The sequence below is a fragment of the Hemitrygon akajei genome, unplaced genomic scaffold, assembly GCF_048418815.1.
Source record: "Hemitrygon akajei unplaced genomic scaffold, sHemAka1.3 Scf000033, whole genome shotgun sequence".
Lineage (NCBI taxonomy): Eukaryota > Metazoa > Chordata > Chondrichthyes > Myliobatiformes > Dasyatidae > Hemitrygon > Hemitrygon akajei.
This window is the reverse complement of record NW_027331919.1, coordinates 5302515-5319829: the sequence shown is the minus strand read 5'-3', so window position 1 is coordinate 5319829 and position 17315 is coordinate 5302515. Positions and strand designations below refer to the sequence as shown.

General features: G+C 50.2%; 1 protein-coding gene across 4 annotated transcripts in view; it reads right to left on the bottom strand.

Moving 5' to 3' along the window:
• Positions 1-404: 404 nt before the first annotated feature.
• LOC140719863 (C-type lectin domain family 4 member A-like) overlaps positions 405-17315 on the bottom strand; it is a 31500-nt gene continuing 14589 nt past the window's right edge. For all 4 annotated transcript variants that reach the window (XM_073034788.1, XM_073034790.1, XM_073034789.1 and 1 more), the window contains 5 exons: positions 12547-12663; positions 11540-11671; positions 2349-2491; positions 1737-1798; positions 405-1219 (listed from right to left, as the gene is read on the bottom strand). In XM_073034788.1, the coding sequence (XP_072890889.1) occupies positions 1024-1219; positions 1737-1798; positions 2349-2491; positions 11540-11671; positions 12547-12663 (650 nt within the window). In that variant the 3' untranslated portion in view covers positions 405-1023. The remainder of the gene's footprint in view (positions 1220-1736; positions 1799-2348; positions 2492-11539; positions 11672-12546; positions 12664-17315) is intronic.

The window sequence follows — 17315 nt, the reverse complement described above, 5'->3', positions numbered from 1 at the left end:
GGATGTACTGTGGAGAGCGTTCTGACTTGTCGCATCGCCGCCTGGTGTGGAGGCTGCAACGCAGAGGGTCGCCAGAGGCTGCAGAGGGTTCTGGGCTCAGCCAACCCCATCACGGGCACAAACCTCCCCTCCATCGAGGACATGTTCAAGAAGGAAAGCCTCGGGAAGATCCCATCCATCAGCGAGGACCCCCTCCAGCCGGTAAATGCCCTGTGCTCATCGGTACCATCGGGGAGGGGGTACAGGAGCCTGAAAACTCAACAATTTACAAGCAGCTGCTTCCCCTCCGCCATCAGTTTGGGAACTCTCCCTGAATACTTAAACACTCCCTGGGTAATCACTTATTTTTGCAGTATTTATTAACTTCCCCGATTTACGTTAATTTTACATCTTTGCACCGCATTGAGTCACGTTGTAGTTGCAGGAAAGGTCGCTGAGGCCCCGCTTGGAGGGCGCTGTTCAGTTCTGGTCACCCTCCTGTAGGAAAGACGCCACTGAGATGGAAGGAGTGCGGAGGGAGATTTACGAGGATATTGCCGGGTCTCGAGGGTCTGAGTTATGGAGAAGAGACGAGAAGGATGGGACTTTGTTCTTTGGAGCGTGGGTATGAAGCCAGGGGAGGCACAGATAGGGTGAATACACAGCCCTTTTTTCCCCTTGGCTGGGGCATCGAGAGCTAGTATGCACAGCATTGAGGTGAGTGTGGGTGGTGACAACGGAGAGAGGAGAGGCAGGGACTGGGGTAAGAGACAGAGATAAATAGGGAGAAGCGGAATGAGTTTGTGAGAAGAAGGGCAGAGTGAAAAGAGGAGTGAGTAGAAAGGAGGAGTAAATGGGGGAGCGGGGGAGTTTGGGGCAGGGAGGGGAGAAGAGCGGTCTAGGTGGGGAGAGGGAGAGTAGGGGGAGAATGGAGATGTGAGTAGAGGAGGAGACTGGGGTAGAAAGAAGGGGAAGATAGGGTGTGAGGGGATGAAAGGATTGGGGAGTGAGGGTGTAGATTGAATGGGGAGAAGTGGGGTGAAGTCACTTGTTTGAAGTCGGCTCGAAAGGCAGTTGACAGACACCTCGGACCTCTTCAGGAATATCCGGGTATAAATATGCCGTCTTCTCGCAGATGAATCTGAATTTACTTTTGCAACTGTAACGGTAACTCGATCCGCACTTACTGCAGGTGGGCGTTTCGTAGTTTAACTCGTACACAAGATCAGAGGCCACATTCCTGTTAAAGAGGGTTAGACAATTTCAACAGAGACAAAACAGATCCAGCAGACAACCGGAGACCTTCGCCAAACTCATCCCACTAATCTGAGCACTCCCCACAGCCCCTTGTCAGCCTCTAACCTTATCCTATGATACCGCGCTCTCCCCTCAGCGCCGGATCCATCGCCGTACGAATCCCATTACACCGCTCTCCCCTACAATCCCGAATCAGCTCCCAAATTAATCCCGCTGCACCACTCTCTCCCGCCAACCCTGTGTCAGTGAACAAACTAATCCCACTGTCTCACTCTCCCCACAACCCTGTCTTTCTCCAAACTGATCTCACTGACTCACTCTCTCCCCACAGATCTGTGTCAGAAATCAAACAAATCCCACTGCCCGATTTTCTCCCCACGACCCCGTTTCAGCCTTCAAACTAATCCCACTGTCCCACTCTCTCCACAACACTGTCTTTCTCCAAACTGATCCCACTGACCCACTCCGACACCACAGAGCTGCAACAGTCCAAACCTCACCTGTCCGCGCATTTTCCAATCCAGTATGTTACGTATCGTTGGACAGCGCTGGAAACAAACTTCTGTGAAATTAAATCCCTTCAGTTAATGTTTAGAACCAGACTCTAACAATGCATATCCATGTGAAGGGACGGTACAGAGATGGAATCACACAGTGTCTGAGCTTGGTACGATGGTGCGAGTTTCACTGTTTGTCTGACCCCGGAAGTGTGTGGTGGGACGGTGTGGAGGGAGATTCACTCTGTGTCTGACCCCGGGAGTGTGTGATGGGACGGTGTGGAGGGAGATTCACTCTGTGTCTGACCACGGGAGAGTGTAGATGGGACGGTGTGGAGGAAGACTCCCTCTGTTTCTGACCCAGGGAGTGTCTGATGGGACAGTGTGGAGGAAGATTCCCTCTGTGTCTGACTCAGGGAGTGTGTGGTGGGACGGTGTGGAAGGAGCTTCATTCTGTGTCTTACACCTGGAGTGTGTGGTGGGAATGTGTGTAGCGAAATTCACTCTGTGTCTCACATCTGGAGTGTGTGGTGGTATTGTGTGTAGGGAGAATCAGTGTCTGTCTCACCCCGCGGCCTCTAGATTATTGATATCTCTTCTCGCGGTAAGACATACCTTTTCTATGTTTGAATTTATTTCGAGGAGCCTTGAATCAAGTTCCGAACAATTTTGCCTCGCTCCATCATAAGATGTTCCAAACGTCGATATGAAATAACAACGGTCTTCATTTTTGGTCCATTCCTGGGGACACGTTGTCTCTGCAACTCAGGAACAACAAACCGTGAATCTCCCTCCATAAATCCCGTTGCATCAGCTGGCGTCAGAAAAAGTTAAACACCCTCCACACTGTCCAATCACACACACCTGGGGGCAGACAGAGAGTGAAGCTGCCTCCACAGCGTCCCCTCATACACTCCTGGGGTCAGATACAGAATAGATTTCCCTTCACACCGTCCTTTCACACATTCCCGGGGTCGATGTGAAACTCCAACCACACCGTCCTATCACACCATTCTGGGATAGAACACAGACCGAAACTCACTCCGCACAGTCACGTCACTCATTCTAGTTGTCCCTCGGCATCATCTTTTCCCACAGTCAGAGTCAGACGCAAAGTGTCGCAATTCAGTCTCCGACCTGCCGCATCACGCACTCTCGAGATCAGACTGTAGGGGACGCTGTTTCCACATTGTCCATTCACCCTTTCCAGGGTCAGACACAGGATGAAGCTACCTTGAATTGACCAACTTCCGATAATTACCTCCCCCTCCCTTACCTTATCCCATGTTCACTATGCCTCCTCCACCAGTTTCCTATCAGATCACTCCTGCCTCCACCTGGCGGTGGGAGATCAGTATGTGTCTGCCGACGGGAGTGTGTGATGGAACGGTGTGGAGGGAGATTCACTCTGTGTCTGACCACAGGGGTGCATGATAGGACGGTGTGGAGGGAGATTCACTCTGTGTCAGACCCCGGGAGTGTGTGATGGGACGGTGTGGAGGGAGATTCACTCTGTGTCTATCCCCGGGAGTGTGTGATGGGAAGGTGTGGAGGGAGATTAACTCTGTGTCTGACCCCTGGAGTCTGTGATGGGACGGTGTGGAGGGAGATACACTCTGTGTCTGACAACGGGAGTGTGTGATGGGACGGTGTGGAGGGAGATTCACTCTGTGTCTGAACCCGGGAGTGTGTGATGGGACGGTGTGGAGGGAGATTCACTCTGTGTCTGACCCCGGAAGTGTGTGATGGGACGGTGTGGAGGGAGCTTCACTCTGTGTCTGACCACGGGAGTGTGTGATGGGACGGTGATGGAGGTAGATTCACTCTGTGTCTGTCCCCGGGAGTGTGTGATGGAACGGTGTGGAGGGAGATTCACACTGTGTCTGAACCCCGGAGTGTGCGATGGGACGGTGTGGAGGGAGTTTCACTCTGTGTCTGACCCCGGGAGTGTGCGATGTGACTGTGTGGAGGGAGATTCACTCCGTGTCTGATCCCGGGTGTGGGCGATGGGACGGTGTGTTGGGAGATTTATTCTGTGTCTGAACCCGGAAGCGTGTGATGGGACGGTGCGGAGGGAGATTCACTCTGTGTCTGACCCCAGGAATATGTGATGGGACGGTGTGGAGGGAGATTCACTCTGTGTCTGACCCAGGGAGTGTGTGATGGGACGGTGTGGAGGTAGATTCTCTCAGTGTCTAACCCCGGTAGTGTGTGATGGGGCGGTGTGGAGGGAGATTCACTCTGTGTCTGACCCCGGGAGTGTGTGATGGGACGGTGTGGAGGGAGCTTCACTCTGTGTCTACCCCGGAAGTGTGTGATGGGTCGGTGTGGAAGGAGCTTCACTCTGTGTCTGAACACGGGAGTGTGTGATGGGACGGTGTTGAGGGAGATTATCTCTGTGTCTGACCCGGGGAGTGTGTGATGGGACGGTGTGGAGGGAGATTCCCCCTGTGTCTATCCCCGGGAGTGTGTGATGGGAAGGTGTGGAAGGAGCTTCACTCAGTGTCTGACCCCGGAAGTGTGTGATGGTACGGTGTGGAGGTAGATTTACTCTGTGTCTGACCCCGGGAGTGTGTGATGGGAAGGTGTGGAGGGAGATTCACTCAGTGTCTGACCCCGGAAGTGTGTGATGGGACGGTGTGGAGGGAGATTAACTCTGTGTCTGAACCCGGGCGTGTGTGATGGGACGGTATGGAGGGAGATTCACTCTGTGTCTGACCCCGGGAGTGTGTGATGGGACGGTGTGGAGGGAGCTTCACTCTGTGTCTACCCCGGAAGTGTGTGATGGGTCGGTGTGCAGGGAGCTTCACTCTGTGTCTGAACACGGGAGTGTGTGATGGGACGGTGTTGAGGGAGATTATCTCTGTGTCTGACCCGGGGAGTGTGTGATGGGACGGTGTGGAGGGAGATTCCCTCTGTGTCTATCCCCGGGAGTGTGTGATGGGAAGGTGTGGAAGGAGCTTCACTCAGTGTCTGACCCCGGAAGTGTGTGATGGTACGGTGTGGAGGTAGATTTACTCTGTGTCTGACCCCTGGAGTCTGTGATGGGACGGTGTGGAGGGAGATACACTCTGTGTCTGACCCCGGAAGTGTGTGATGGGACGGTGTGGAGGGAGATTAACTCTGTGTCTGAACCCGGGCGTGTGTGATGGGACGGTGTGGAGGGAGATTCACTCTGTGTCTGACCCCGGAAGTGTGTGATTGGACGGTGTGGAGGGAGCTTCACTCTGTGTCTGACCACGGGAGTGTGTGATGGGACGGTGTGGAGGAAGATTCACTCTGTGTCTGTCCCCGGGAGTGTGTGATGAAACGGTGTGGAGGGAGATTCACACTGTGTCTGACCCCCGGAGTGTGCGATGGGACGGTGTGGAGGGGGTTTCACTCTGTGTCAGACCCCGGGAGTGTGCGATGTGACTGTGTGGAGGGAGATTCACTCCGTGTCTGATCCCGGGTGTGGGCGATGGGACGGTGTGTTGGGAGATTTATTCTGTGTCCGACCCCGGGTGCGTGTGATGGGACGGTGTGGAGGGAGATTCACTCTGTGTCTGACCCCGGGAGTGATCGATGCGACGGTGTGGAGGGAGATTCACGCTGTGTCTGACCCCAGGAATATGTGATGGGACGGTGTGGAGGGAGATTCACTCTAAGTCTGACCCGGGGAGTGTGTGATGGGACGGTGTGGAGGTAGATTCACTCAGTGTCCAACCCCGGTAGTGTGTGATGGGGCGGTGTGGAGGGAGATTCACTCCTTGTCTGATCCCGGGAGTGTGTTATGGGACGGTGTGGAGGGAGCTTCACTCTGTGTCTGACCCCGGAAGTGTGTGATGGGACGGTGTGGAGGGAGCTTCACTATGTGTCTGACCACGGGAGTGTGTGATGGGACGGTGTGGAGGGAGATTATCTCTGTGTCTGACCCGGGGAGTGTGTGATGGGACGGTGTGGAGGTAGATTCACTCAGTGTCTAACCCCGGTAGTGTGTGATGGGGCGGTGTGGAGGGAGATTCACTCTGTGTCTGACCCCGGGAGTGTGCGATGGGACGGTGTGGAGGGAGATTCCCTCTGTGTCTATCCCCGGGAGTGTGTGATGGGAAGGTGTGGAAAGAGCTTCACTCAGTGTCTGACCCCGGGAGTGTGCGATGTGACTGTGTGGAGGGAGATTCACTCCGTGTCTGATCCCGGGTGTGGGCGATGGGACGGTGTGTTGGGAGATTTATTCTGTGTCTGACCCCGGGAGTGTGTGATGGGACGGTGTGGAGGGAGATTCACTCTGTGTCTGACCCAGGGAGTGTGTGATGGGACGGTGTGGAGGTAGATTCACTCAGTGTCTAACCCCGGTAGTGTGTGATGGGGCGGTGTGGAGGGAGATTCACTCTGTGTCTGACCCCGGGAGTGTGTGATGGGACGGTGTGGAGGGAGCTTCACTCTGTGTCTACCCCGGAAGTGTGTGATGGGTCGGTGTGGAGGGAGCTTCACTCTGTGTCTGGACACGGGAGTGTGTGATGGGACGGTGTTGAGTGAGATTATCTCTGTGTCTGACCCGGGGAGTGTGTGATGGGACGGTGTGGAGGGAGATTCCCTCTGTGTCTATCCCCGGGAGTGTGTGATGGGAAGGTGTGGAAGGAGCTTCACTCAGTGTCTGACCCCGGAAGTGTGTGATGGTACGGTGTGGAGGTAGATTTACTCTGTGTCTGACCCCGGGAGTGTGTGATGGGAAGGTGTGGAGGGAGATTCACTCAGTGTCTGACCCCGGAAGTGTGTGATGGGACGGTGTGGAGGGAGATTAACTCTGTGTCTGAACTCGGGCGTGTGTGATGGGACGGTGTGGAGGGAGATTCACTCTGTGTCTGACCCCGGGAGTGTGTGATGGGACGGTGTGGAGGGAGCTTCACTCTGTGTCTACCCCGGAAGTATGTGATGGGTCGGTGTGGAGGGAGCTTCACTCTGTGTCTGAACACGGGAGTGTGTGATGGGACGGTGTTGAGGGAGATTATCTCTGTGTCTGACACGGGGAGTGTGTGATGGGACGGTGTGGAGGGAGATTCCCTCTGTGTCTATCCCCGGGAGTGTGTGATGGGAAGGTGTGGAAGGAGCTTCACTCAGTGTCTGACCCCGGAAGTGTGTGATGGTACGGTGTGGAGGTAGATTTACTCTGTGTCTGACCCCTGGAGTCTGTGATGGGACGGTGTGGAGGGAGATACACTCTGTGTCTGACCCCGGAAGTGTGTGATGGGACGGTGTGGAGGGAGATTAACTCTGTGTCTGAACCCGGGCGTGTGTGATGGGACGGTGTGGAGGGAGATTCACTCTGTGTCTGACCCCGGAAGTGTGTGATGGGACGGTGTGGAGGGAGCTTCACTCTGTGTCTGACCACGGGAGTGTGTGATGGGACGGTGTGGAGGAAGATTCACTCTGTGTCTGTCCCCGGGAGTGTGTGATGGAACGGTGTGGAGGGAGATTCACACTGTGTCTGACCCCCGGAGTGTGCGATGGGACGGTGTGGAGGGAGTTTCACTCTGTGTCTGACCCCGGGAGTGTGCGATGTGACTGTGTGGAGGGAGATTCACTCCGTGTCTGATCCCGGGTGTCGGCGATGGGACGGTGTGTTGGGAGATTTATTCTGTGTCCGACCCCGGGTGCGTGTGATGGGACGGGGTGGAGGGAGATTCACTCTGTGTCTGACCCCGGGAGTGATCGATGCGACGGTGTGGAGGGAGATTCACGCTGTGTCTGACCCCAGGAATATGTGATGGGACGGTGTGGAGGGAGATTCACTCTAAGTCTGACCCGGGGAGTGTGTGATGGGACGGTGTGGAGGTAGATTCACTCAGTGTCCAACCCCGGTAGTGTGTGATGGGGCGGTGTGGAGGGAGATTCACTCCTTGTCTGATCCCGGGAGTGTGTTATGGGACGGTGTGGAGGGAGCTTCACTCTGTGTCTGACCCCGGAAGTGTGTGATGGGACGGTGTGGAGGGAGCTTCACTATGTGTCTGACCACGGGAGTGTGTGATGGGACGGTGTGGAGGGAGATTATCTCTGTGTCTGACCCGGGGAGTGTGTGATGGGACGGTGTGGAGGTAGATTCACTCAGTGTCTAACCCCGGTAGTGTGTGATGGGGCGGTGTGGAGGGAGATTCACTCTGTGTCTGACCCCGGGAGTATGCGATGGGACGGTGTGGAGGGAGATTCCCTCTGTGTCTATCCCCGGGAGTGTGTGATGGGAAGGTGTGGAAGGAGCTTCACTCAGTGTCTGACCCCGGGAGTGTGCGATGTGACTGTGTGGAGGGAGATTCACTCCGTGTCTGATCCCGGGTGTGGGCGATGGGACGGTGTGTTGGGAGATTTATTCTGTGTCTGACCCCGGGAGTGTGTGATGGGACGGTGTGGAGGGAGATTCACTCTGTGTCTGACCCCGGAAGTGTGCAATGCGACGGTGAGGAGGGAGATTCACTCTGTGTCTGACCCCAGGAATATGTGATGGGACGGTGTGGAGGGAGATTCACTCTGTGTCTGACCCCGGGTGTGTGTGATGGGACGGTGTGGAGGGAGATTCACTCTGTGTCTGACCCCGGAATGGGAAGAAGTTTCGTAGGTGCAAGGTGAAGAATCAGTAAGGGGAAAGATCAATGTGTGTGGGCGGAAAGCAGGGGAAGGTGAAGAAGGAATATAAGGGCATCGCTCGATGGATAGCAGAAGGAGGCGGTATATTCCCGGGGGTCAGACAGAGAGTGGAGCTCCCTCCACACCGTCCCATCTAACACTTCCGGTGTCAGACACAGAGTGAATCTTCCTCCACACCGTCCCATCACACACTCCCGGTGTCAGACACAGAGTGAATCTCCCTCCACACCGTCCCATCACACACTCCCGGGGTCAGACACAGAGTGAATCTCCCTCCACACCGTCCCATCACACACTCCCGGGGTCAGGCATAGAGTGAATCTCCCTCCACACCGTCGCATCACAGTCCCGCGGTCAGACATAGAGTGCAATTCCGTCCACATTGTCCCATCACACACTCCCGTGGTCAGACACAGAGAGAATCCATCTCCTCAACGTCCCATCACAAATTCCTGGATACATTGATAGAGTGAAACTTCCTCCACGCATTCCAATCACACACTCACCTGGTCAAACACAGAGAGAATCATCTTCCATACCATCTCTTCACACACTCCCGATGTCAAGCACAGAGTGACGCATCCTCTCTCCATGCCTGCCCTGTGATGAGGAGAGGGTGAAGAGGGGGATGGTGCCTCACCTCTTCTGCTGGTCAAAAATTTACCGAACTGGTGACGGAGATCGCTGTGTATTTGTTTAAAAACGGATAGATTAGGCTTGAGCGCAGAAAGCCTGGATTGAAGGGTTGAGTTTAACTCATGGTAGTTTCGGTGGCAGGTTTCCTTAGACTGACAAATCTGTGATACTGAGAGAGATGGTGAAGAATGTTTAGCCTTTACAGTGACCCATGAGACAGCGTCACGCTGCCGAACGGGTCACAGAGAGTGTTGTGTCAGTGTCACGGTGAAGAGTGTCACAATGAAGGATGTGCCGGTGTGACCTGTACAAAAAGGGCGGATTGCACTTGAATCCTCGGGGGTCCAATATCCTATACTGGCGGCGAGATTTGCTAAGGCTACTGGAGAGACTAAACTAGAATGGCTGGGGCTGGGAATCACATTGAAGAGACTAGGAGAGAGGAGATTAGTTCAGGATTAGAGAAAGGTTGTAGACAGAGTGTGAGGGTGGATAGGCAGGTGATAGGGAAGGGGAGCGCTCAGACCGAAGATGTAGGGGAGAAGTAAGAAACAAAAGATACTAAAGTTGTTTGCATCGTTAGGGATAAACAGAGTGGAATAGGTGGCGAATTTCTTAAATGTATTTATTTCAATTCTGGGAGCACTGTAAGAAAGGTGGATGGGCCTAGAGCATGGAATGATAACTGGAAATATGTTGTTGTAGCAATTAGTTAAACATGGTTGCAGGAGGAGTGTGATTGGCGACTAAATATTCCTGGAATTCGTAGTTTCAGATGTGATAGAATCGGAGGGCCAAGATAGGGAGATGTAGTATTGTTTGTTCGAGAAAATATTACAACGCTGCTCTGGCAGGATAGATTAGAGGGCTCGTCTAGGGAGAGTGCTTGGGTCGAATTGAGGAATGAGAAAGTTGTAGTAAAACTTATAGGGGTGTATTATAGACCACCTAATGGGGAGCGAGAATTGGAGCAGCACATTTGTAGGGAGATAGCAGATATTTGCAGTAAGCATCGGGAAGCCCATTCTGTAAAAGAGCTGGGTGGATTGGAGTCTGTAAAGTGTGAGCAGGATAGTTTGTTTGTTTGCTTGTTTGTTTTTGTTTGTAACAATACATAGAGGTACGAACAAGAGAATGGGCAGTGAATGCAAAAGCTCAGTCGTTTGCCAGATGATCGGGGGGATGGTCGGCTACGGGACACTTTAATATGCCCGGTTGATGGTGTGGCTGGTAATTGCAACCGCTACACCCTCACACAACACGGTGCTCAACACAGAGTGGAGCACTTCCACACAATCCCAACACACACGCCAAGGATCAGATACAGAGTGATGCTCCCTCCGGAGCATTCCATCACACGCACACTGTGTCAGTCACAGAGTGAGGCATCTTCCACAACATCCTTTCACAGAACATGGACGTCAGGCGAAGAGTAACGCTCCTCTCCATACACTCCCATCTCAATCCCAGGGGTTGAACACAGTGCGAGCATCGCATGGCACTCTCCCATCAGACACTCCCGGTATAAGACACGGAGTGAAACTCCCTTCCGGCTCTCCCAAGACACATTCCTGGGGTCAGACACAGAGTGATGCTCGCTGCATAGCATCCCATCGCAACAAAACTGCATCAGACGCAAAGTAAAGCTTGCTCTATACCGTCCGATCATTCACTCCCAGGGTTAGACACAGAGTGAATCTCCCTCCACAACGTCCTAACACACATTCCTGGGGTCAGAAACAACCTGAGGCTCCCTCTAAACTGCCCATTACCCGTTTCCGGTGTCAGATAAACACACCTTCCACACCCTCCCATAGTCTGAATATGCGTTTTCACTGTCCTAGCACACTCTACTGGTGGCAGACTCAAGTTGTAAGGTTTAGCTCCGTCAACACCGTCCCGTCATAAACTACAGGTGTCAATTACTCATTTCCTTCCCACCATCCTATCACAGACTGCCTGAGGGACACATAAAAACAAAATTTCAATCCACACTGTCCAGTGACGCACTTCTGGTGTGAGACACAGGAACTTCCAATCATCCAATCCTTTGCCACTGTGTGGAATCTCCTTCAGCGGAATCCAGGAGACAAACACAAAGAGAAACTCCTTTACACTGTTACAACATACACAACAGAGGTCAGACACAGCGTGAAGCTCTCTGTCCCTACGGCCCCATCATACATGTGTGGGTTCAGACTGCCCGCTGCTCACTGTCACATCACACGTTCTTGCGGACAGACACAGAGTGAAATTCCCTCCACACCGTCTCATCACATAGCCGGATGAGACACGGAATGAAACTCCCTCAGCACCGTCCTCTCCCGGGATCAGACACAGAGACAATCTCCCTCCACCCGCCTGTGATCAGAGAGGAAATGAAACACTGTCTGCACCATCCCGCCGCATAACACACTCACAGGTCAAACACAAAGTGAATCACCGTCCATACCATAACCATACACTCCCGATGTCAAGCACAGAGTGACGCATCCTCTCTCCATGCCTGCCCTGTGATGAGGAGCGGGTGAAAGAGGGGGATGATGCCTCACCTCGTCTGCTGATCAAAAATGCACAGATTTGAGCCTTGGTTTCGTTGACAGATCTGTACTTCGTTTCCATCTCAGTGAACTGGTGACGGAGATCGCTGTGCATTCGTTTAAGAGACTGACGAATCTGCGATACTGAGAGAGATGGTGAAGGATGTTTAGCGTTTACAGTGACACGTGAGTCAGCGTCACGCTACCGAACGGGTCACGGAGAGTGTTCTGTCAGTGTCACGGTGAATGGTGTCACAGTGAAGGATGTGCTGGGGGCACAGTGAGAGGTGTGAGCGCCAGGTTGAGTGACGTGTCTGTGTCACGCTGAGGGTTTCTCAATGTCCTGGTGATGTTTTTGTTGTTACCATGGGGTTCTGCGTCTGTTTCATGCGGAGTATGTCAGAGTTCCTGTGAGGAACGTGTCGTTGCCACTGTGTTAGGAGTTCCTGTGCCCCGGAGGGAGGTATATCGGGAAACAATGAAGTGCATCTCGATGTCATGGCGACAGAAATGTCAGTGTGAGGGGCCTTGAGGTGTGACGGTGTTGGGGTATCTGAGAAATGGTCTGTGTCACGGTGAGAGGCATGTCATCGCTACGGTAGGTGTGCCAGTGTCACGCTGAGGTGTGCGCCGATGTCACGGAGTGCACTATGTGGGTTTCGTTGTAAATTTCAGTGTCGCTATTGCGGCAAGGGTTTGCTTGTGTCAGGGTGAGGTGTGGGTAATTACCTCTGTGAGTGGTGCATCGGTGTTATGTTATACCGTCTCAGTAAGTTGTGTGACAGTGACGTGTGAGTCTTTGTCACGGTGCGGAGCCGGACGGGTCATGTTGAGGAGCGTGTACGTGTCACAGTGAGTGGTGTCTCCGTGTCACGGTGAGGTACGTGTCAGTGTGATGTTGAGGTACGTGTTGTGACACGTTGAGCAGCGAGTCCGTGTTACTGTGAGGTTTTACACTCACGTTTCATTCCACACTGTTAGTTTACAGTCTGACTCCAACCAGAGTCCGTTCGACTCACCATGGATCGACAGCCCGACCACTATCGTGAAGAGGATGGACGTAATTAGGCAGAATATGCAGATTCTACGGTCCGGTCTATTTCTGAAGTTCTCGTTCGGCTCCTGTTTATGCGGACCTGTGGAGAGACCATTCAGATGAACAGAAGTAGAAGTAAGGTTATGGTGAGGGGGAGCAATGGGCGGGAAAATGTGAGAGAATGGGGGAAAGAAAACGAAAAGAGAAGGGAGAGAGCGAATGGCGGCTTGAGAAGAGGGAGCCATTTTGATTTTTTTTTCTCATTGGGGTAAGAGATGCGGGACTGCGCAGGCGTGTGACGTCGGGCAGTGAAGAGCGGAAGATTTTAAAGGAACACAGACTTGTACAGCAGGCACAAAAGTGAGCCGGGAGCAATGTGAAGGCTTAAGAGCTTGGGCTCGATTTAAGTTAAAGGACAGGACCTCCAGGAGAGCAATCTCAAGATTGCTACTAGTTCCACGTACAGGTGGGTTTAGAAATAGTAAGATAGTGCTGATCAACAAGTGGCTGCAGACATGGTGCACGAGGGAGGGCTTCAGATTTATAGATAATTTGGCATTTTTCCAGGGAAGGTGGGACCTGTTCCGGCAGGACGGTTTACATCTGAAATGGAGGGGAACAAGTATTGTTGCAGGTAAGTTTGCTAGAGAGGCTCCGGTGGATTTAAACTAGCTATGATGGGAGATGCCAGAGAGTAGTGGTGGATAATTGTTTATCGGGATGGAGGCCGGTGACTAGCGGGGTGCCTCAGGGATCTGTTTTGGGCCCAATGTTGTTTGTAATATACATAAATGATCTGGATGATGGGGTGGTAAATTGGATTAGTAAGTATGCTGATGATACTAAGGTAGGAGGTGTTGTGGATAATGAGGTGGGTTTTCAAAGCTTGCAGGGAGATTTATGCCGGTTAGAAGAATGGGCTGAACGTTGGCAGATGGAGTTTAATGCTGAGAAGTGTGAGGTTCTACATTTTGGCAGGAATAATCCAAATAGAACATACAGGGTAAATGGTAGGGCATTGAGGAATGCAGTGGAACAGAGAGATCTAGGAATAACAGTGCATAGTTCCCTGAAGGTGGAGTCTCATGTAGATAGGGTGGTGAAGAAGGCTTTTGGAACGCTGGCCTTTATAAATCAGAGCATTGAGTACAGAAGTTGGGATGTAATGTTAAAATTGTACAAGGCATTGGTAAGGACAAATTTGGAATATTGTGTACAGTTCTGGTCACCGAATTATAGGAAAGATATCAATAAATTAGAGAGAGTGCAGAGACGATTTACTAGGATGTTACCTGGGTTTCAGCACTTAAGTTACAGAGAAAGGTTGAACAAGTTAGGTCTCTATTCATTGGAGCGTAGAAGGTTGAGGGGGGATTTGATCGAGGTATTTAAAATGTTGAGAGGGATAGATAGAGTTGACGTGAATAGGCTGTTTCCATTGAGAGTAGGGGAGATTCAAACGAGAGGACATGATTTGAGAGTTAGGGGGCAAAAGTTTAAGGGAAACACGAGGGGGTATTTCTTTACTCAGAGAGTGATAGCTGTGTGGAATGAGCTTCCTGTAGAAGTAGTAGAGGCCAGTTCAGTTGTGTCATTTAAGGTAAAATTGGATAGGTATATGGATAGGAAAGGAGTGGAGGGTTATGGGCTGAGTGCGGGTAGGTGGGACTAGGTGAGATTAAGAGTTCGGCACGGACTAGGAGGGCCGGAATGGCCTGTTTCCGTGCTGTGATTGTTATATGGTTATATGTTATATGGTTATGAGGGGGGAGGGGAACCAGAGTGTAGGAACAGATGTATGGGAGAAGAAAGAAAAAGAAGACAGTAAAGTTCTTTGTACTGTTAGAGATAAACAGAGAGGACGAGGTTGGGAATTTCTTAAATGCATTTATTTTAATGCTGGGAGCATTGTAAGAAAGGCGGATGAGCTCAGAGTATGGATTGATACATGGAAATACGATGTTGTAGCTATTAGTGAAACATGATTGCAGTAGCGGGGTGATTGGCAACTAAATATTCCTGGATTTCGTTGCTTCAGGTGTGATAAAATCAGAGGGAAAAGAGGGGGAGGTGTTGCGTTGTTTGTCATAGAAAATATTACAACGTTGCTCTGGCAGGATAGATTAGAGGGCTCGTCGTGCTTTTGGGTGGAATTAAGGAATGGGAATAGGAAAGGTGTAGTACATTTATAAGGGTGTATTATAGACAAACTAACGGGGACCGAGAATAGGAGGAACAAATGTGCAAGGAGATAGCAGATATTTGTAGTAAGCACAAGGCTGTGATTGTGGGAGATTTGAATTTTCCACACATATACTATGAAGCCCATACAGTCAAAGGGATGGATAGATCGGAGTCTGTATAATGTGTGCAGGATAGTTTTTTACAGCAATACTTGGGGAACAAACGAGAGAAGGGGCCGTGTTGGGTCTTCTGTTAGGGAATGAAATAGGTCAGGTGACGGAGGTATGTGTTGGGGAGCACTTCGGATCCAGTGATCACAATGCCATTACTTTCAATATAATTATGGAGCAGGATAGGACTGGACCCAGGGTTGGGATTTTTGATCGGAGAAAGGCTAAATTTGAGAAGATATGTAAGGATTTAGGAGGAGTGGATTGGGACAATTTGTTTTATGGGAAGGATGGAATAGGGAAATGGCGGTCATTTAATTGTGATATTTTGAGGGTACAGAAATTTTTTGTTCCTGTTAGGTTGAAAGGAAAGGTTAAACGTTTGAGAGGGCTATGGCTTTCATGGGATATTGGAAACTTGGCTCGGATAAAGGAGAGATATCTATAATAAATATAGGTAGCATGGTGTAAATGTGGTGCTCGAGGAATATAAAGTATGTAAAAAAACTAAAGAAATAAATTAGAAAAGCTAAACGAAGCTATGAGGTTGCTTTGGCAAGTAAGGTGAAAGTAAATCCAAACGATTTATACAGTTATATGAAAAGCAAAATGACAGTGACGGATAAAATTCGTCCCTTAGAGAATCATGTGTGGAGCCAAAGAGAGGGGGGAAGTTTTGAACTTATTCTTTTCTTCGGTATTCACTAAAGAGAAGGATATTGATTTGTGTAAGGTAAGGGAAACTAGTAGGGTAGTTATGTAAACTATGATTATAAAAATACTGGCGCTTTGAAAAAATATAAAAGTCGATAAATCTCCTGGTCCAGTTGGGATTTCCCTCGGGCCTTGAGTGAAGTTGGTGGAGAATTATCAGAGGCACTGACAAAATATTTCAAATTACAATAGAAACGGGGATTGTTCCGGAGGATTGGCGTATTGCTCATGTGGTTCCATTGTTTGAAAGGGTTCTAAGATTAAACCTAGCAATTATCAGCCTGTATGTTTGACGTCAGTGGTGTATAAATTAATGGATAGTATTCTTAGAGATTATATATATAATTATCCGGATAGACACGCTCTGATTAGGAACAGGCAAATGGATTTATGCGTGGAAGGTCATGTTTGACAAATATTATTGATTTTTTTGTAGGGGTTACAAGGAAAGTTGACGAGTGTAAAGCAGTGGATGTTGTCTATATGGATTTCAGTAAGGCCTTTGACAAAGTTCCACACGTAAGGTCAGTTAGGAAGGATCAGTCGGTATTAATATTGAAGAAGTAAAATAGATTCACATGGCTGGATGGGAGATGCCAGAGTATAGTGGTGGATAACTGTTTGTCAGGTTGGAGACCGGTGAGTAGTGGTGTCCCTCAGGGATCTGTACTGGGTCCATTTTTTTTTTGTCATATACATTAATTATCTGGATGATGGGGTGTTAAGTTGGATTATTAAGTATGCAGATGATACTAAGATAGGTGGCGCTGTGGGGAATGAAGTCGGTTTTCAAATCTTGCAGAGAGATTCAGGAGAGTTAGAAGAATGGGATGAAAGATGGCACATGGAGTTTAATGCTGTTAAGTGTGAGATGCTACATTTTGGTAGGACAAATCAAAATAGGACATACATGGTAGATGTTAGAGCACTGAGGAACGCAGTAGAACAGAATGATCTAGGAATAATTGTGCATTGTTCCCTGAAGGTGTATTCCCATGTGTATAGGGTGGTGAAGAAAGCTTTTGGAATGCTGGCCTTTACAAATTAGAGCATTGAGTATAGGAGTTGGGATGTAATGTTAAAATTGTACAAGGAATTGATAAGGCCAAATTTGGACTATTGTGTACAGTTCTGGTCACCGAATTATAGGAAAAATATCAACAAAATAGTGAGAGTATGGAGGACATTTACTAGAATGTTTCCTGGGTTTCAACAGCTAAGATACAGAGACAGGTTGAACATGTTAGCTCTTTGTTCTTTGGAGCAGAGAAGATTGAGGGGGGATTTGATAGAGGTATTTAAAATTATGAGGGGGATACATAGAGTTGATGTGGAAAGCCGTTTTTCATTAAGAGTAGAGGAGGTTCAACAAGAGGACATGAGTTGAGAGTTAAGGTGCGAATGTTTATGGGTAACACGAGGGTGGACCTCTTACACAGACAGTGGTAGCTGTGTGTGGAACGAGATTCCAGGAGAAGTGGTGTAGGCAGGTTCGTTATTGTCATTTAAATAAAACAATTTGGATAGGTATGCGGACAGGAAAGGAGTGGGCGGTTATGGACTGAGATCAGTGCGAACTGTTGTATTTCAGAAAGACAAGCTAGGGCGGGGCATTCACAGTGAACAGGAGGAACACTGGGAAGTTTTATAGAATAGATGGACTCACGGCTACGGATAAACGGTT